This window comes from Drosophila willistoni, unplaced genomic scaffold (assembly GCF_018902025.1).
Source record: "Drosophila willistoni isolate 14030-0811.24 unplaced genomic scaffold, UCI_dwil_1.1 Seg203.1, whole genome shotgun sequence".
Lineage (NCBI taxonomy): Eukaryota > Metazoa > Arthropoda > Insecta > Diptera > Drosophilidae > Drosophila > Drosophila willistoni.
In genome coordinates this window covers 1-20,237 of record NW_025814172.1, presented here as the reverse complement: position 1 = coordinate 20,237, position 20,237 = coordinate 1, and the positions used below count along the sequence as shown (strand labels likewise).

At 38.4% G+C, this 20,237-nt stretch overlaps 1 protein-coding gene and 6 long non-coding RNA genes across 8 annotated transcripts; all 7 read right to left on the bottom strand.

The window, feature by feature from the left end:
- Nucleotides 1-4,701: 4,701 nt before the first annotated feature.
- On the bottom strand, nucleotides 4,702-5,080 carry LOC124461092. Its single transcript, XR_006954928.1, has 3 exons — nucleotides 4,957-5,080; nucleotides 4,819-4,902; nucleotides 4,702-4,764 (listed from the first exon to the last, which is right to left on the bottom strand). It is a non-coding gene; the product is annotated as an uncharacterized LOC124461092 (long non-coding RNA).
- Nucleotides 5,081-5,094: 14 nt separating this feature from the next.
- Nucleotides 5,095-5,679, bottom strand: LOC124461093. Its single transcript, XR_006954929.1, has 4 exons — nucleotides 5,593-5,679; nucleotides 5,497-5,537; nucleotides 5,374-5,424; nucleotides 5,095-5,319 (listed from the first exon to the last, which is right to left on the bottom strand). It is a non-coding gene; the product is annotated as an uncharacterized LOC124461093 (long non-coding RNA).
- A 3,073-nt stretch (nucleotides 5,680-8,752) lies between these two features.
- LOC124461091 lies at nucleotides 8,753-9,077 on the bottom strand. Its single transcript, XR_006954927.1, has 3 exons — nucleotides 9,037-9,077; nucleotides 8,914-8,964; nucleotides 8,753-8,859 (listed from the first exon to the last, which is right to left on the bottom strand). It is a non-coding gene; the product is annotated as an uncharacterized LOC124461091 (long non-coding RNA).
- A 3,203-nt stretch (nucleotides 9,078-12,280) lies between these two features.
- LOC124461090 lies at nucleotides 12,281-13,005 on the bottom strand. The gene is made up of 5 exons (XM_047012671.1): nucleotides 12,881-13,005; nucleotides 12,654-12,807; nucleotides 12,558-12,598; nucleotides 12,435-12,485; nucleotides 12,281-12,380 (listed from the first exon to the last, which is right to left on the bottom strand). Exons 1-5 carry the CDS (start codon nucleotides 13,003-13,005, stop codon nucleotides 12,317-12,319), a joined length of 435 nt encoding a protein of 144 aa, XP_046868627.1. The 3' UTR covers nucleotides 12,281-12,316.
- Nucleotides 13,006-15,620: 2,615 nt separating this feature from the next.
- LOC124461095 lies at nucleotides 15,621-15,949 on the bottom strand. Of its 2 annotated transcripts, none has more exons than XR_006954932.1 (3): nucleotides 15,861-15,949; nucleotides 15,713-15,805; nucleotides 15,621-15,642 (listed from the first exon to the last, which is right to left on the bottom strand). It is a non-coding gene; the product is annotated as an uncharacterized LOC124461095 (long non-coding RNA). The 2 variants fall into 2 exon arrangements; XR_006954931.1 differs by having other exon boundaries at nucleotides 15,622-15,657.
- An 80-nt stretch (nucleotides 15,950-16,029) lies between these two features.
- LOC124461094 lies at nucleotides 16,030-16,363 on the bottom strand. The gene is made up of 4 exons (XR_006954930.1): nucleotides 16,329-16,363; nucleotides 16,233-16,273; nucleotides 16,110-16,160; nucleotides 16,030-16,055 (listed from the first exon to the last, which is right to left on the bottom strand). It is a non-coding gene; the product is annotated as an uncharacterized LOC124461094 (long non-coding RNA).
- Nucleotides 16,364-19,712: 3,349 nt separating this feature from the next.
- LOC124461096 lies at nucleotides 19,713-20,104 on the bottom strand. The gene is made up of 4 exons (XR_006954933.1): nucleotides 20,065-20,104; nucleotides 19,968-20,008; nucleotides 19,846-19,896; nucleotides 19,713-19,791 (listed from the first exon to the last, which is right to left on the bottom strand). It is a non-coding gene; the product is annotated as an uncharacterized LOC124461096 (long non-coding RNA).
- Between the last annotated feature and the right edge of the window lie 133 nt (nucleotides 20,105-20,237).

Here is a 20,237-nt window from a genome sequence, read left to right as displayed (position 1 = left end):
TCCTGTTTCTTTCAGATCGACATGATTCCATCAAGGCACGCTCGCTAATTACAGACGACTTCTTCGTTGTAATGCCGCCGTGGCTGATAAAAAATATCGATCTGGAGCTATCAGGTACTTGACAATGTTCGGTCTGTTCTCCGCTTTCCTAGACACCGGGTTCCCGCCTATCCCGGTAATAGACGGGCATCTTTAGCAGCAACGAAACAAAAGGGACATTGTAAGCTAACACTATCGTTCCAGAAACTCGGATTTTCACCGATCGTTAGAACGTTCCTCATTTTTGTGGGCTCGGACCCATACGTTCCTCTCCCCCAAAAATGAATAACTTGTTCGATGAAAACCGAATTTCTGCTGATTAAATTGGGCGCCATTTATTGTTATGACCTTACCTGGTCCTATGCGCGTCGATAACTCGAAGAGGCTCGCCGGCTAGCTATAATCGGGTCGTGGGATTCGATAACCCTGCCTCTTTCGCGCACAACAATAAAAAAATGTATCAAACACAATCCAGGGTACATCATTGAGGACGACATCCAGTGGAGACTGTTACTCAGGACTAAAAAAAAATATTACTACATATATTTCGGTCCTTACACACACACAAACGCTTCACACCCACCGGCTTGGGGATCTGGCCTTGGGCTTCGAATTGATCCCGGCATACCCACCCTTCCTGGCAGTTTCGGTATCCTACTGCCCCATTTAAACACATTCGCTGGTATTATCGGTTCATTACCGATCGCTCATCCCATTTCTCCGGGTTTTACTCACCGTCCCCCCCTCTTCCGACAAACCAAACTACTCGATATGCATCATCTTTTCTCAATTGTTTATAATAATTTAAAAAATTATAGGTTAATCTAATTAATTCAAATTTTACACGCTCACCGAGACATCACTCTGTCTCCAATGACCCTCTGTATTTGGGCAACAAAAAGAACAAAAAAAAATATAAAGTTGATAATTTCTCCTTTGCTTTTTTTCAGACGCCAACCTGACCATAGGGGACCTACCTAAAAAAAGAGCTCTTTTACGATAAGGACTACGGGCAGATTACACCTACCGGAGTTTTAGTGGGACTAATACATTACGACAAGAGATGTAGCGGCGGCACGTTTTACAAGAATAAGATTAATTATAATAAAAAAAGAACAAACGATATTATTAATATAGAGACTCGATATTGGCAAACAAAAAAAAAACGAGGCTCATTCGAGCGATTAAATAAAAACAAATAAATAAATTAAATAAATAATTGATTGAGCAGATTAATAATTAAGTAAATGAATAATTGAATAAATAAATGTATAAATAATTAGGATAAGGTTATATGAATGAATAAATAATTATGTATGATTTATGCAATAAATTAGCTCTGTATGAGTATCTAATATACATGTATATAAAAACGAAGACGATAAAAATAGACGAGGGATTACAATTTAAAAGTAAATCGGTCTTGCGGGGAGCGTATTGGGTGATCACGTGGGGAACAGATTCACCTTACGACTCCCAAAGGATAATTTAGGAGATTTATTCCGCGCCGGCTTCTGTAAAAATTCCAGGTTAAACTCGTATTCAGGCCGGAACTCCCTCTTCTATTTTAATTTATAATTTTCTCCTGAAGGCGGAATATGTGGTGGTCACGAGGCCATGGAGAATCATGGGGGAAATAAAAACTTGGCCAGGCCCCGAAAATATGCGGCCTGACCTCTGATTGCTGCCGATTTGGTTGGCCTGTACGGAGAATCCCAAAGGTGAGGATAAGGTTAGGACTAACTCCCCTGGGCCGTCCCTGAATATAAAAGATTCACTTACCCCTCTTCTTGTCCAATCCCGTATGGGCATATACCCAGGATTTGGCTTCCCTCTTGGAATAAATCACTGCACAAAATTATTCTGGATTCTCACATCACGTTTTTTCTTTGGTATTAAATTTTTTTTTTTTTTACTTATACTTTTTCCTTCTTAGGCTCTCGCCCTAACCAACCACTCTCGAGAACTTCTTCGACCGATTTGACCTTCATCTGTCCCGACTATCCCGACCAGGAACAGTCCCAACTCCGAAATCCTCTCTCTCAGATTTGAAAAGCCGGGCTACCGATCTTCTCATTTGTTACCCGCTCCCTTACCCGTTTAAGGGGAAAAATTCCCTACCTTCCTGTCTCCATTATCCAACACTACATATTTCCCTACCTATCGATAACTATAAACAAAAAAAAACTCCCCAGCCATAACAGACTAATCTCTTCAATCAACAATCCTTTATGTTTTAAAACAATGTTCTTATCGCTAGGCCCTAATCTATATTAACTCATATATAATTATATATATAACTTGACTTTTCTCACAAATTTCTTAAAATTAAAATTCCCCGCCAAATCGATACTTATCGATTCTCCCTCTCGCCCATCTCAATTGGAAACTTTCCAAACCATCATCTCAATTGCAGCCAGTGCTTAACAAGCTTAAAATTTGAGTGTTTAGCAAATACTGGCTGTTAAGTGGCTATTAAGTTAGCCCCTTATGACACTAATTTTTTCTATGACACGATATATATCGAGTAACTTTAAATTAAATTTTCTTATTGAAAATAATTTATATTTGCCCAAATCTAATGCTAAAATATCCTTAAACTACTCATTCTTACTCTAAAAAAAATCCCTAAAAGCTAACTTAATCTAAATATGTTAAAATCTAATGTTAAATGTAATATTCTGTTTGTATTTATATATATCTATTGTTAGAAATTAAGCTAGTATATAATTTATTTTTAGTGACCCCCCATGCTGCTGTAACGGCTCTAATTGAATTTCTGCTATATACCCTTTGTTGGTGAAAGGGTAGAAAATAAAGCGGCCTCAATCAAAAGACTGAGGCCAGGCGGTTCCCAACGCCTTATCCTAAAAATCTTAAAAAAAATATTTAAAAAAATCTTAAAAACTTAAAAAATCTTAAATCTTCAAAAAATAAAAAATCTTAAAAATCTTAAAAATATCTTAAAAATAAAAAATTAAAATAAAATGTCTAAAAGCCAATAAATAATTAATTAACAAATTCTATAAATAATTAAAAGTGACTAAAAGCTAAAATAAATCGAATAAAATGACTAAAAGTTAATAAATAAATTAATTAATCCTACAAATAATTAAAATAAAATAAAATCTCATATAAAACCCTAAAAGTTAAATAAATGCAATAAATTAAACACAGAAATAACTAAACCTCACATAAAAAGTGCAAATCATACAAAAGAACCGCTACAACATGTAAAATGAAAGAACTGAAACAACAAAAACCACTAGACGCCAATCATACAACCTGCCTGTCAGTTAGGAACACAAACAACAAGCAGAAAACGAAACCTACCCCAACACCAACAACAGGCGCAACAGGTGGTGACTCAGCATCCTAAGGGAGAGGAAAGAGAGAAAACGAGAGAGCGAAAGCCCCCATACGCAATGACAAGACAAATCAGCAGCAAACACCAAAGCAAGTATACACACATACAACAACAAAGCTCGCCTCTGACACAAACACAACACCAATGCCCAATGCCCTTGAAAAAAATTTCGTGTCTCCCTTGCACCGAAATTCTTTTCATTGGGGCAATACTGAAAAGTGGAAAAAGGCAAATGTCCACCAAGCCCAGCGCCAAACTCCCATGAGCACCTTCTGCATCAGCAGCTATGCAACAACAATCAACAACAACAACACTAATGCCAGACGCCAGCTACTACTTGAGCCAGACACCCCTGGCCAATTAGTAGCCAATAATATGCTAGTCCGCCTTGATGACTCACCGTTAAATATGACTTTTACCTTGGTTGACCTCAACGACGCCTTTGTCTCACAATGCCCCTCCCCTCTAATGCCAGAGCTGTTGGAGAAACAGCCCAAAATGCCTCCTATGCTACCATGCCTATTGACTCTTCATGTTACGAAGCCTCTCATCACCAAAAAAAACGCCCATTGCCCACATCTACCAGCCCTAAAAATGGAAAATTACCTGCAGCCTAACTTTGAGCCTCTTATTACCAAAGAACGCACCCAGCTGCAACAAAGATGCACCTGGGCAATGGTGGCACGGAGGAAGAATACCTTGCCGGCATTTTTTCTTCCTATGCCTCAATTTAAAAATAATCTGCTGCCAATCCTGATGTGAGAACTGGGCAATCCCGTCCGTCTCTATCAGCTAGCTCGGCTGAAGAATGGCCTCACACGGATCACTGCAAACACAATGGATAGTTACCTTAAAGTCAAATCCTCCTTAGAAGCCAATAAATACGCATATTTTACTCACCAGTCTAGATGGGAGCGTGGTGCCAGGTATCCCATTCTAAACCTGAAACATTGTACCCCTGCCGAAGCTATTAAGAAAAATTTAAATGAGCTGGGATTCAATACAAAATACATCAGATGTCTCAAAAACTTTAAAACAAACACAATGACATCCTTAAAATTAAAGTCCTGGGCAGCCAAGAGGTCCGCATCGGATGTGGCCACCGAGCCACATACAGGGGATGTGCATACTTTAAGGCCGAGCTGGCCAAATTCATCACCGATCAGCATCCATCTCAGCAAAATAACTCGCATCAACATGAAAAAGAAGAGAAACAATGCATGAGAAGCTGTTACAATCATTTAAAGCCCATAAAAACTCACCTGAAATCCAATTGCAGTCATCAGCAGCATTTTGTCCAGCATCTCGTCCTGCATCATGTCCATCGTCTCGCCCAGTTTCCTGTTCGTCCAATCCATCTGAAAATAAAACAAATCTAATTATAAAATCAATAACAAATTAGAAAAACTTACCTGACAGTCAGCAGCCATTTGCAGCATCTTGTCCATCGTCAAATCCACCGTATCGTCCAGCAAGTCCATCTGCAACAGCATTACCTGAAAATAAACAAAAACTAAATTCCAAATCACCTAAAAAAGTCAAAAATTCACCTGTTAATCCACGTCAGTCAGCAGCAGCACCGCCTGCGAGTCCTAGTGCAGCGTCTGGGCAATCATCTGCCCATCTCGTCCTCTGCAAGCGCCTGTACCTGGAAAAAAACACAAATCGTTAGAAAACTCACCCAAAAATCACACAAACTTACCTGCAAATCGTCTCCAGTCATCAGCAGCAGCAGCATCTGGTCCTCCTGGTCCTCAAGCAGCGGCTACACCTGAAAATAAAAAAATATCAACAAAGAATCGATCTAAAAAACAATAAACTTATCTAAAAGCCAGCTGCAGTCTCTCATCTACAACAGCCCCTCATGCATCGCCTGGCAGCTGCCCCATTGGGTCCAATAAATGCGCTTGCACCTGAAAGAAACCAAAAGATGTCACAAAAAGTCAGCAAATCTACACAACACTTACCGGAAAATTATTTGCCGACAGCAGCAACCCCTATATATACACCGGACGTACCTGAAAGCGGAGAAAAAACTAAAATTAATACAACCACAATTATTTACAAAACTAAAAATCAATTATACTTACCAAAAACCAACACGCGGCCACACTGGTGGCCAGGTACTGACCTGAAACCAAAAATAAACACAAATCAGTTAACGAATATTTACCTGCTAGAATTACCTGTCTGGCAGCAACATCATTTAAAATGAAAAACCATCCGTTCTGCAAAATTCGCCAGCAACAAAATCTGGCCAACGCCGCCAGCAATCCTCGTATCAACGGTTTTACACTGTCATCGCCAGAAGACTCCACCGATGACAATCTCGCAATGTTCCTGAAAAATATTTAAAATTAATTTTAATATGATCTACGTTAATTATAATTATTGTCAATTTTCTTATATACTTACCTCAAATTCCTATTGTTTACAAAAAAACAGCGGATGTCGCTTTCCCTTTCTAGCTCGCATGCGGATACCCCGCCATCAGCAACATATCGATCACCAATCGATAGGCCATCATCATTTTCGAGCATCATCAATATGCCTGCCAACACTAGCTTCCTAATTCGCCAATACTGGCTCAGTGGCTCAAATAATTGACTAATCTCTTCAATCAATAATCCTTTATGTTTTAAAACAATGTTCTTATCGCTAGGCCCTAATCTATATTAACTCATATATAATTATATATATAACTTGACTTTTCTCACAAATTTCTTAAAATTAAAATTACCCGCCAAATCGATACTTATCGATTCTCCCTCTCGCCCATCTCAATTGGAAACTTTCCAAACCCTCATCTCAATTGCAGCTAGTGCTTAACAAGCCCAAAATTTGAGTGTTTAGCAAATACTGGCTGACAACACTATTTTCTCCTTATTAAGTTAGCCCCTTATGACACTAATTTTTTCTATGACACGATATATATCGAGTAACTTTAAATTAAATTTTCTTATTGAAAAAAAATTTATATTTGCCCAAATCTAATGCTAAAATATCCTTAAACTACTCATTCTTACTGTAAAAAAAATCCCTAAAAGCTAACTTAATCTAAATATGTTAAAATCTAATGTTAAATGTAATATTCTGTTTGTAGTTATATATATCTATTGTTAGAAATTAAGCTATTATATAATTTATTTTTAGTGACCCCCCATGCTGCTGTAACGGCTCTAATTGAATTTCTGCTATATACCCTTTGTTGGTGAAAGGGTAGAAAATAAAGCGGCCAGGCGGTTCCCAACGCCTTATCTTAAAAATCTTAAAAAAAATATTTAAAAAAATCTTAAAAACTTAAAAAATCTTAAATCTTCAAAAAATAAAATCTTAAAATCTTAAAAATATCTTAAAAATAAAAAATTAAAATAAAATGTCTAAAAGCCAATAAATAATTAATTAACAAATTCTATAAATAATTAAAAGTGACCAAAAGCTAAAATAAATCAAATAAAATGACTAAAAGTTAATAAATAAATTAATTAATCCTACAAATAATTAAAATAAAATAAAATCTCATATAAAACCCTAAAAGTTAAATAAATGCAATAAATTAAACACAGAAATAACTAAACCTCACATAAAAAGTGCAAATCATACAAAAGAACCGCTACAACATGTAAAATGAAAAAACTGAAACAACCAAAACCACTAGACGCCAATCATACAACCTGCCTGTCAGTTAGGAACACAAACAACAAGCAGAAAACGAAACCTACCCCAACACCAACAGGCGCAACAGGTGGTGACTCAGCATCCTAAGGGAGAGGAAAGAGAGAGCGAGGTCAAAATGGCTGCCCCCATAAGCAATGACAAGACAAATCAGCAGCAAACACCAAAGCAAGTATACACACATACAACAACAAAGCTCGCCTCTGACACAAACACAACACCAATGCCCAATGCCCTTGAATAAAATTTCGAGTCTCCCTTGCTAGTCCGCCTTGATGACTCACCGTTAAATATGACTTTTACCTTGGTTGACCTCAACGACGCCTTTGTCTCACAATGCCCCTCCCCTCTAATGCCAGAGCTGCTGGAGAAACAGCCCAAAATGCCTCCTATGCTAAACTGCCTAATGACTCTTCATGTTACGAAGCCTCTCATCACCAAAAAACGCCCATTGCCCACATCTACCAGCCCTAAAAATGGAAAATTACCTGCAGCCTAACTTTGAGCCTCTTATTACCAAAGAACGCACCCAGCTGCAACAAAGATGCACCTGGGCAATGGTGGCACGGAGGAAGAATACCTTGCCGGCATTTTTTCTCCCTATGCCTCAATTTCAAAATAATCTGCTGCCAATCCTGATGTGAGAACTGGGCAATCCCGTCCGTCTCTATCAGCTAGCTCGGCTGAAGAATGGCCTCACACGGATCACTGCAAACACAATGGATAGTTACCTTAAAGTCAAATCCTCCTTAGAAGCCAATAAATACGCATATTTTACTCACCAGTCTAGATGGGAGCGTGGTGCCAGGTATGCCATTCTAAACCTGCACCATTCTACCCCTGCCGAAGCTCTATTAAGAAAAATCTAAATGAGCTGGGATTCAATACAAAATACATCAGATGTCTCAAAAACTTTAAAACAAACACAATGACATCCTTAAAATTAAAGTCCTGGGCAGCCAAGAGGTCCGCATCGGAGGTGGCCACCGAGCCACACACAGGGGATGTGCATACTTTAAGGCCGAGCTGGCCAAATTCATCACCAATCAGCATCCATCTCAGCAAAATAAGTCGCATCAGCATGAAAAAAGAAGAGAAACAATGCATGAGAAGCTGTTACAATCATCTAAAACCCATAAAAACTCACCTGAAATCCAATTGCAGTCATCAGCATCATTTTGTCCAGCATCTCGTCCTGCATCATGTCCATCGTCTCGCCCAGTTTCCTGTTCGTCCAATCCATCTGAAAATAAAACAAATCTATTTATAAAATCAATAACAAATTACAAAAACTTACCTGACAGTCAGCAGCCATTTGCAACATCTTGTCCATCGTCAAATCCACCGTATCGTCCAGCAAGTCCATCTGCAACAGCATTACCTGAAAATAAACAAAAACTAAATTCCAAATCACCTAAAAAAGTAAAAAATTCACCTGTTAATCCACGTCAGTCAGCAGCAGCACCGCCTGCGAGTCCTAGTGCAGCGTCTCGGCAATCATCTGCCCATCTCGTCCTCTGCAAGCTACCTGGAAAAAAACACAAATCGTTAGAAAACTCACCCAAAAATCACACAAACTTACCTGCAAATCGTCTCCAGTCATCAGCAGCATCATCTGGTCCTCCAGGTCCTCAAGCAGGACCATCGATCTAAAAAACAATAAACTTATACAATAAACTTAAGACTTATCTAAAAGCCAGCTGCAGTCTCTCATCTACAACAGCCCCTCATGCATCGCCTGGCAGCTGCCCCATTGGGTCCAATAAATGCGCTTGCACCTGAAAGAAAACAAAAGATGTCACAAAAAGTCAGCAAATCTACACAACACTTACCGGAAAATTATTTGCCGACAGCAGCAACCCCTATATATACACCGGACGTACCTGAAAACGGAGAAAAAACTAAAATTAATACAACCACAATTATTTACAAAACTAAAAATCAATTATACTTACCAAAAACCAACACGCGGCCACACTGGTGGCCAGGTACTGACCTGAAACCAAAAATAAACACAAATCAGTTAACGAATATTTAACTGCTAGAATTACCTGTCTGGCATCAACATCATTTAAAATGAAAAACCATCCGTTCTGCAAAATTCGCCAGCAACAAAATCTGGCCAACGCCGCCAGCAATCCTCGTATCAACAGTTTTACACTGTCATCGCCAGAAGACTCCACCGATGACAATCTCGCAATTTTCCTGAAAAATATTTAAAATTAATTTTAATATGATCTATGTTAATTATAATTATTGTCAATTTTCTTATATACTTACCTCAAATTCCTATTGTTTACAAAAAAACAGCGGATGTCGCTTTCCCTTTCTAGCTCGCATGCGGATACCCCGCCATCAGCAACATATCGATCACCAATCGATAGGCCATCATCATTTTCGAGCATCATCGATATGCCTACCAACACTAGCTTCCTAATTCGCCAATACTGGCTCAGTGGCTCAAATAATTGACTAATCTCTTCAATCAATAATCCTTTATGTTTTAAAACAATGTTCTTATCGCTAGGCCCTAATCTATATTAACTCATATATAATTATATATATAACTTGACTTTTCTCACAAATTTCTTAAAATTAAAATTACCCGCCAAATCGATACTTATCGATTCTCCCTCTCGCCCATCTCAATTGGAAACTTTCCAAACCCTCATCTCAATTGCAGCTAGTGCTTAACAAGCCCAAAATTTGAGTGTTTAGCAAATACTGGCTGACAACACTATTTTCTCCTTATTAAGTTAGCCCCTTATGACACTAATTTTTTCTATGACACGATATATATCGAGTAACTGCCCAAATCTAATGCTAAAATATCCTTAAACTACTCATTCTTACTGTAAAAAAAATCCCTAAAAGCTAACTTAATCTAAATATGTTAAAATCTAATGTTAAATGTAATATTCTGTTTGTAGTTATATATATCTATTGTTAGAAATTAAGCTATTATATAATTTATTTTTAGTGACCCCCCATGCTGCTGTAACGGCTCTAATTGAATTTCTGCTATATACCCTTTGTTGGTGAAAGGGTAGAAAATAAAGCGGCCAGGCGGTTCCCAACGCCTTATCTTAAAAATCTTAAAAAAAATATTTAAAAAAATCTTAAAAACTTAAAAATCTTAAATCTTCAAAAAATAAAATCTTAAAAATCTTAAAAATATCTTAAAAATAAAAAATTAAAATAAAATGTCTAAAAGCCAATAAATAATTAATTAACAAATTCTATAAATAATTAAAAGTGACTAAAAGCTAAAATAAATCAAATAAAATGACTAAAAGTTAATAAATAAATTAATTAATCCTACAAATAATTAAAATAAAATAAAATCTCATATAAAACCCTAAAAGTTAAATAAATGCAATAAATTAAACACAGAAATAACTAAACCTCACATAAAAAGTGCAAATCATACAAAAGAACCGCTACAACATGTAAAATGAAAAAACTGAAACAACCAAAACCACTAGACGCCAATCATACAACCTGCCTGTCAGTTAGGAACACAAACAACAAGCAGAAAACGAAACCTACCCCAACACCAACAACAGGCGCAACAGGTGGTGACTCAGCATCCTAAGGGAGAGGAAAGAGAGAGCGAGGTCAAAATGGCTCCCCCCATACGCAATGACAAGACAAATCAGCAGCAAACACCAAAGCAAGTATACACACATACAACAACAAAGCTCGCCTCTGACACAAACACAACACCAATGCCCAATGCCCTTGAATAAAATTTCGAGTCTCCCTTGCTAGTCCGCCTTGATGACTCACCGTTAAATATGACTTTTACCTTGGTTGACCTCAACGACGCCTTTGTCTCACAATGCCCCTCCCCTCTAATGCCAGAGCTGCTGGAGAAACAGCCCAAAATGCCTCCTATGCTAAACTGCCTAATGACTCTTCATGTTACGAAGCCTCTCATCACCAAAAAACGCCCATTGCCCACATCTACCAGCCCTAAAAATGGAAAATTACCTGCAGCCTAACTTTGAGCCTCTTATTACCAAAGAACGCACCCAGCTGCAACAAAGATGCACCTGGGCAATGGTGGCACGGAGGAAGAATACCTTGCCGGCATTTTTTCTCCCTATGCCTCAATTTCAAAATAATCTGCTGCCAATCCTGATGTGAGAACTGGGCAATCCCGTCCGTCTCTATCAGCTAGCTCGGCTGAAGAATGGCCTCACACGGATCACTGCAAACACAATGGATAGTTACCTTAAAGTCAAATCCTCCTTAGAAGCCAATAAATACGCATATTTACTCACCAGTCTAGATGGGAGCGTGGTGCCAGGTATGCCATTCTAAACCTGCACCATTCTACCCCTGCCGAAGCTCTATTAAGAAAAATCTAAATGAGCTGGGATTCAATACAAAATACATCAGATGTCTCAAAAACTTTAAAACAAACACAATGACATCCTTAAAATTAAAGTCCTGGGCAGCCAAGAGGTCCGCATCGGAGGTGGCCACCGAGCCACACACAGGGGATGTGCATACTTTAAGGCCGAGCTGGCCAAATTCATCACCAATCAGCATCCATCTCAGCAAAATAAGTCGCATCAGCATGAAAAAAGAAGAGAAACAATGCATGAGAAGCTGTTACAATCATCTAAAACCCATAAAAACTCACCTGAAATCCAATTGCAGTCATCAGCATCATTTTGTCCAGCATCTCGTCCTGCATCATGTCCATCGTCTCGCCCAGTTTCCTGTTCGTCCAATCCATCTGAAAATAAAACAAATCTAATTATAAAATCAATAACAAATTACAAAAACTTACCTGACAGTCAGCAGCCATTTGCAACATCTTGTCCATCGTCAAATCCACCGTATCGTCCAGCAAGTCCATCTGGAACAGCATTACCTGAAAATAAACAAAAACTAAATTCCAAATCACCTAAAAAAGTAAAAAATTCACCTGTTAATCCACGTCAGTCAGCAGCAGCACCGCCTGCGAGTCCTAGTGCAGCGTCTCGGCAATCATCTGCCCATCTCGTCCTCTGCAAGCGCCTGTACCTGGAAAAAAACACAAATCGTTAGAAAACTCACCCAAAAATCACACAAACTTACCTGCAAATCGTCTCCAGTCATCAGCAGCATCATCTGGACCTCCTGGTCCTCAAGCAGCGGCTACACCTGAAAATAAAAAAATAATAACAAAGAATCGATCTAAAAAACAATAAACTTATCTAAAAGCCAGCTGCAGTCTCTCATCTACAACAGCCCCTCATGCATCGCCTGGCAGCTGCCCCATTGGGTCCAATAAATGCGCTTGCACCTGAAAGAAAACAAAAGATGTCACAAAAAGTCAGCAAATCTACACAACACTTACCGGAAAATTATTTGCCGACAGCAGCAACCCCTATATATACACCGGACGTACCTGAAAACGGAGAAAAAACTAAAATTAATACAACCACAATTATTTACAAAACTAAAAATCAATTATACTTACCAAAAACCAACACGCGGCCACACTGGTGGCCAGGTACTGACCTGAAACCAAAAATAAACACAAATCAGTTAACGAATATTTAACTGCTAGAATTACCTGTCTGGCAGCAACATCATTTAAAATGAAAAACCATCCGTTCTGCAAAATTCGCCAGCAACAAAATCTGGCCAACGCCGCCAGCAATCCTCGTATCAACAGTTTTACACTGTCATCGCCAGAAGACTCCACCGATGACAATCTCGCAATGTTCCTGAAAATATTAAAATTAATTTTAATATGATCTATGTTAATTATAATTATTGTCAATTTTCTTATATACTTACCTCAAATTCCTATTGTTTACAAAAAAACAGCGGATGTCGCTTTCCCTTTCTAGCTCGCATGCGGATACCCCGCCATCAGCAACATATCGATCACCAATCGATAGGCCATCATCATTTTCGAGCATCATCGATATGCCTGCCAACACTAGCTTCCTAATTCGCCAATACTGGCTCAGTGGCTCAAATAATTGACTAATCTCTTCAATCAACAATCCTTTATGTTTTAAAACAATGTTCTTATCGCTAGGCCCTAATCTATATTAACTCATATATAATTATATATATAACTTGACTTTTCTCACAAATTTCTTAAAATTAAAATTCCCCGCCAAATCGATACTTATCGATTCTCCCTCTCGCCCATCTCAATTGGAAACTTTCCAAACCCTCATCTCATTGCAGCTAGTGCTTAACAAGCCCAAAATTTGAGTGTTTAGCAAATACTTGCTGACAACACTATTTTCTCCTTATTAAGTTAGCCCCTTATGACACTAATTTTTTCTATGACACGATATATATCGAGTAACTTTAAATTAAATTTTCTTATTGAAAAAAAAATTTATATTTGCCCAAATCTAATGCTAAAATATCCTTAAACTACTCATTCTTACTGTAAAAAAATCCCTAAAAGAAATTAAGCTATTATATAATTTATTTTTAGTGACCCCCCATGCTGCTGTAACGGCTCTAATTGAATTTCTGCTATATACCCTTTGTTGGTGAAAGGGTAGAAAATAAAGCGGCCTCAATCAAAAGACTGAGGCCAGGCGGTTCCCAACGCCTTATCTTAAAAATCTTAAAAAAAATATTTAAAAAAATCTTAAAAACTTAAAAAATCTTAAATCTTCAAAAAATAAAATCTTAAAAAATCTTAAAAATATCTTAAAAATAAAAAATTAAAATAAAATGTCTAAAAGCCAATAAATAATTAATTAACAAATTCTATAAATAATTAAAAGTGACTAAAAGCTAAAATAAATCAATAAAATGACTAAAAGTTAATAAATAAATTAATTAATCCTACAAATAATTAAAATAAAATAAAATCTCATATAAAACCTAAAGTTAAATAAATGCAATAAATTAAACACAGAAATAACTAAACCTCACATAAAAAGTGCAAATCATACAAAAGAACCGCTACAACATGTAAAATGAAAAAACTGAAACAACCAAAACCACTAGACTCCAATCATACAACCTGCCTATCAGTTAGGAACACAAACAACAATGAGAAAACGAAACCTACCCCAACACCAACAACAGGCGCAAACAGGTGGTGACTCAGCATCCTAAGGGAGAGAAAGAGAGAGCGTGGTCAAAATGGCTGCCCCCATACGCAATGACAAGACAAATCAGCAGCAAACACCAAAGCAAGTATACACACATACAACAAAAAAGCTCGCCTCTGACACAAACACAACACCAATGCCCAATGCCCTTGAAAAAAATTTCGAGTCTCCCTTGCACCGAAATTTGTTTCATTGGGGCAATACTGAAAGGTGAACAAGGCAATGTCCACCAAGCCCAGCGCCAAACTCCCATGAGCACCTTCTGCATCAGCAGCTATGCAACAACAATCAACAACAACAACACTAATGCCAGACGCCATCTACTACTTGAGCCAGACACCCTGGCCATTAGTAGCCAATAATATGCTAGTCCGCCTTGATGATCACCGTTAAATATGACTTTTACCTTGGTTGACCTCAACGACGCCTTTGTCTCACAATGCCCCTCCCCTCTAATGCCAGAGCTGCTGGAGAAACAGCCCAAAATGCCTCCTATGCTACCCTGCCTATTGACTCTTCATGTTACGAAGCCTCTCATCACCAAAAAAACGCCCATTGCCCACATCTACCAGCCCTAAAATGGAAATGGAAAATTACCTGCAGCCTAATTTGAGCCTCTTATTACAAAGAACGCACCAGCTGCAACAAAGATGCACCTGAGCAATGGTGGCACGGAGGAAGAATACCTTGCCGGCATTTTTTCTCCCTATGCCTCAATTTCAAAATAATCTGCTGCCAATCCTGATGAGAGAACTGGGCAATCCCGTCCGTCTCTATCAGCTAGCTCGGCTGAAGAATGGCCTCACACGGATCACTTCAACCACAATGGATAGTTACCTTAAAGTCAAATCCTCCTTAGAAGCCAATAAATACGCATATTTTACTCACCAGTCTAGATGGAGCGTGGTGAAAGGTATGCCATTCTAAACCTGCACCATTCTACCCCTGCCGAAAGCTCTATTAAGAAAAATCTAAATGAGCTGGATTCAATACAAAATACATCAGATGTCTCAAAACTTTAAAACAAACACAATGACATCCTTAAAATTAAAGTCCTGGGCAGCCAAGAGTCCGCATCGGAGTGGCCACCGAACCACATACAGGGGATGTGCATACTTTAAGGCCGAGCTGGCCAAATTCATCACCAATGAGCATCCATCTCAGCAAAATAAGTCGCATCAGCATGAAAAAAGAAGAGAAACAATGCATGAGAAGCTGTTACAATCATCTAAAAACCCATAAAAACTCACCTGAAATCCAATTGCAGTCATCAGCATCATTTTGTCCAGCATCTCGTCCTGCATCATGTCCATCGTCTCGCCCAGTTTCCTGTTCGTCCAATCCATCTGAAAATAAAACAAATCTAATTATAAAATCAATAACAAATTACAAAAACTTACCTGACAGTCAGCAGCCATTTGCAGCATCTTGTCCATCGTCAAATCCACCCGTATCGTCCAGCAAGTCCATCTGCAACAGCATTACCTGAAAATAAACAAAAACTAAATTCCAAATCAACCTAAAAAAGTCAAACATTCACCTGTTAATCCACGTCAGCCAGCAGCAGCACCGCCTGCGAGTCCTAGTGCAGCGTCTGGGCAATCATCTGCCCATCTCGTCCTCTGCAAGCTACCTGGAAAAAAAACACAAATCGTTAGAAAACTCACCCAAAAATCACACAAACTTACCTGCAAATCGTCTCCAGTCATCAGCAGCATCATCTGGTCCTCCAGGTCCTCAAGCAGGACCATCGATCTAAAAAACAATAAACTTATACAATAAACTTAAGACTTATCTAAAAGCCAGCTGCAGTCTCTCATCTACAACAGCCCCTCATGCATCGCCTGGCAGCTGCCCATTGGGTCCAATAAATGCGCCTGCACCTGAAAGAAAACAAAAAATGTCACAAAAAGTCAGCAAATCTACACAACACTTACCGGAAAATTATTTGCCGACAGCAGCAACCCCTATATATACACCGGACGTACCTGAAAACGGAGAAAAAACTAAAATTAATACAACCACAATTATTTACAAAACTAAAAATCAATTATACTTACCAAAAACCAACACGCGGCCACACTGGTGGCCAGGTACTGACCTGAAACCAAAAATAAACACAAATCAGTTAACGAATATTTACCTGCTAGAATTACCTGTCTGGCAGCAACATCATTTAAAATGAAAAACCATCCGTTCTGGCAAAATTCGCCAGCAACAAAATCTGCCAACGCCGCCAGCAATCCTCGTATCAACAGTTTTACACTGTCATCGCCAGAAGACTCCACCGATGACAATCTCGCAATGTTCCTGAAAAATATTTAAAATTAATTTTAATATGATCTATGTTTATTATAATTATTGTCAATTTTCTTATATACTTACCTCAAATTCCTATTGTTTACAAAAAAACAGCGGATGTCGCTTTCCCTTTCTAGCTCGCATGCGGATACCCCGCCATCAGCAACATATCGATCACCAATCGATAGGCCATCATCATTTTCGAGCATCATCGATATGCCTGCCAACACTAGCTTCCCTAATTTGCCAATACTGGCTCAGTGGCTCAAATAATTGACTAATCTCTTCAATCAACAATCCTTTATGTTTTAAAACAATGTTCTTATCGCTAGGCCCTAATCTATATTAACTCATATATAATTATATATATAACTTGACTTTTCTCACAAATTTCTTAAAATTAAAATTCCCCGCCAAATCGATACTTATCGATTCTCCCTCTCGCCCATCTCAATTGGAACTTTCCAAACCCTCATCTCAATTGCAGCTAGTGCTTAACAAGCCCAAAATTTGAGTGTTTAGCAATACTGGCTGAAAACACTATTTTCTCCTTATTAAGTTAGCCCCTTATGACACTAATTTTTCTATGACACGATATATATCGAGTAACTTTAAATTAAATTTTCTTATTGAAAAAAAATTTATATTTGCCCAAAATCTAATGCTAAAATATCCTTAAACTACTCATTCTTACTGTAAAAAAAATCCCTAAAAGCTACTTAATCTAAATATGTTAAAATCTAATGTTAAATGTAATATTCTGTTTGTAGTTATATATATCTATTGTTAGAAATTAAGCTAGTATATAATTTATTTTTAGTGACCCCCATGCTGCTGTAACGGCTCTAATGGAATTCTGCTATATACCCTTTGTTGGTGAAAGGGTAAGAAAATAAAGCGGCCTCAATCAAAAGACTGAGGCCAGGCGGTTCCCAACGCCTTATCTTAAAAATCTTAAAAAAAATATTTAAAAAATCTTAAAAACTTAAAAAATCTTAAATCTTCAAAAAATAAATCTTAAAAATATCTTAAAAATAAAAAATTAAATAAAATGTCTAAAGCCAATAATAATTAATTAACAATTCTATAAATAATTAAAAGTGACTAAAAGCTAAAATAAATCAAATAAAATGACTTTAAAATAAATAAATTAATTAATCCTACAAATAATTAAAATAAAATAAAATCTCATATAAAACACTAAAAGTTCAATAAATGCAATAAATTAAACACAGAAATAACTAAACCTCACATAAAAAGTGCAAATCATACAAAAGAACCGCTACAACATGTAAAATGAAAAAACTGAAACAACAAAAACCACTAGACGCCAATCATACAACCTGCCTGTCAGTTAGGAACACAAACAACAAGCAGAAAACGAAAACCTACCCCAACACCAACAACAGGCGCAACAGGTGGTGACTCAGCATCCTAAGGGAGAGGAAAGAGAGAGCGAGGTCAAAATGGCTGCCCCCATACGCAATGACAAGACAAATCAGCAGCAAACACCAAAGCAAGTATACACACATACAACAAAAAAGCTCGCCTCTGACACAAACACAACACCAATGCCCAATGCCCTTGAAAAAAATTTCGAGTCTCCCCTTGCACCGAAATTTGTTTCATTGGGGCAATACTGAAAAGTGGAACAAGGCAAATGTCCCACCAAGCCCAGCGCCAACTCCCATGAGCACCTTCTGCATCAGCAGCTATGCAACAACAATCAACAAACAACACTAATGCCAGACGCCATCTACTACTTGAGCCAGACACCCCTGGCCAATTAGTAGCCAATAATATGCTAGTCCGCCTTGATGACTCACCGTTAAATATGACTTTTACCTTGGTTGACCTCAACGACGCCTTTGTCTCACAATGCCCTCCCCTCTAATGCCAGAGCTGCTGGAGAAACAGCCCAAAATGCCTCCTATGCTACCCTGCCTATTGACTCTTTCATGTTACAGAAGCCTCTCCATCACCAAAAAAACGCCCATTGCCCACATCTACCAGCCCTAAAATGGAAATGGAAATTACCTGCAGCCTAACTTTGAGCCTCTTATTACCAAAGAACGCACCCAGCTGCAACAAAGATGCACCTGAGCAATGGTGGCACGGAGGAAGAATACCTTGCCGGCATTTTTTCTCCCTATGCCTCAATTTCAAAATAATCTGCTGCCAATCCTGATGAGAGAACTGGGCAATCCCGTCCGTCTCTATCAGCTAGCTCGGCTGAAGAATGGCCTCACACGGATCACTTCAACCACAATGGATAGTTACCTTAAAGTCAAATCCTCCTTAGAAGCCAATAAATACGCATATTTTCTCACCAGTCTAGATGGAGGCGTGGTGAAGGTATGCCATTCTAAACCTGCACCATTCTACCCCTGCCGAAGCTCTATTAAGAAAAATCTAAATGAGCTGGATTCAATACAAAATAATCAGATGTCTCAAAACTTTAAAACAAACACAATGACTCCTTAAAATTAAAGTCCTGGGCAGCCAAGAGGTCCGCATCGGAGGTGGCCACCGAGCCACATACAGGGGATGTGCATACTTTAAGGCCGAGCTGGCCAAATTCATCACCAATGAGCATCCATCTCAGCAAAATAAGTCGCATCAGCATGAAAAAAGAGAGAAACAATGCATGAGAAGCTGTTACAATCATCTAAAACCCATAAAAACTCACCTGAAATCCAATTGCAGGTCATCAGCATCATTTTGTCCAGCATCTCGTCCCTGCATCATGTCCATCGTCTCGCCCAGTTTCCCTGTTCGTCCAATCCATCTGAAATAAAACAAATCTAATTATAAAATCAATAACAAATTACAAAACTTACCTGACAGTCAGCAGCCATTTGCAGCATCTTGTCCATCGTCAAATCCACCGTATCGTCCAGCAAGTCCATCTGCAACAGCATTACCTGAAAATAAACAAAAACTAAATTCCAAATCACCTAAAAAAGTCAAACATTCACCTGTTAATCCACGTCAGCCAGCAGCAGCACCGCCTGCGAGTCCTAGTGCAGCGTCTGGGCAATCATCTGCCATCTCGTCCTCTGCAAGCTACCTGGAAAAAAACACAAATCGTTAGAAAACTCACCCAAAAATCACACAAACTTACCTGCAAATCGTCTCCAGTCATCAGCAGCATCATCTGGTCCTCCAGGTCCTCAAGCAGGACCATCGATCTAAAACAATAAACTTATACAATAAACTTAAGACTTATCTAAAAGCCAGCTGCAGTCTCTCATCTACAACAGCCCCTCATGCATCGCCTGGCAGCTGCCCCATTGGGTCCAATAAATGCGCCTGCACCTGAAAGAAAACAAAAAATGTCACAAAAAGTCAGCAAATCTACACAACACTTACCGGAAAATTATTTGCCGACAGCAGCAACCCCTATATATACACCGGACGTACCTGAAAACGGAGAAAAAACTAAAATTAATACAACCACAATTATTTACAAACTAAAAATCAATTATACTTACCAAAAACCAACACGCGGCCACACTGGTGGCCAGGTACTGACCTGAAACCAAAAAATAAACACAAATCAGTTAACGAATATTTACCTGCTAGAATTACCTGTCTGGCAGCAACATCATTTAAAATGAAAAACCATCCGTTCTGCAAAATTCGCGCCAACAAAATCTGGCCAACGCCGCCAGCAATCCTCGTATCAACAGTTTTACACTGTCATCGCCAGAAGACTCCACCGATGACAATCTCGCAATGTTCCTGAAAAATATTTAAAATTA

What these genes read in the sequence shown, in the direction of transcription:
- LOC124461090 (XM_047012671.1), bottom strand. Translation starts at nt 13,005, where the DNA reads ATGCTCGAAAATGATGATGGCCTATCGATTGGTGATCGATATGTTGCT. An exon ending in GTAAACAATAGGAATTTGAG is followed by an intron (nt 12,808 to 12,880) that starts GTAAGTATATAA and finishes TAATATTTTCAG; the next exon opens with GAACATTGCGAGATTGTCAT. An exon ending in ATGATGTTGCTGCCAGACAG is followed by an intron (nt 12,599 to 12,653) that starts GTAATTCTAGCA and finishes TTTTGGTTTCAG; the next exon opens with GTCAGTACCTGGCCACCAGT.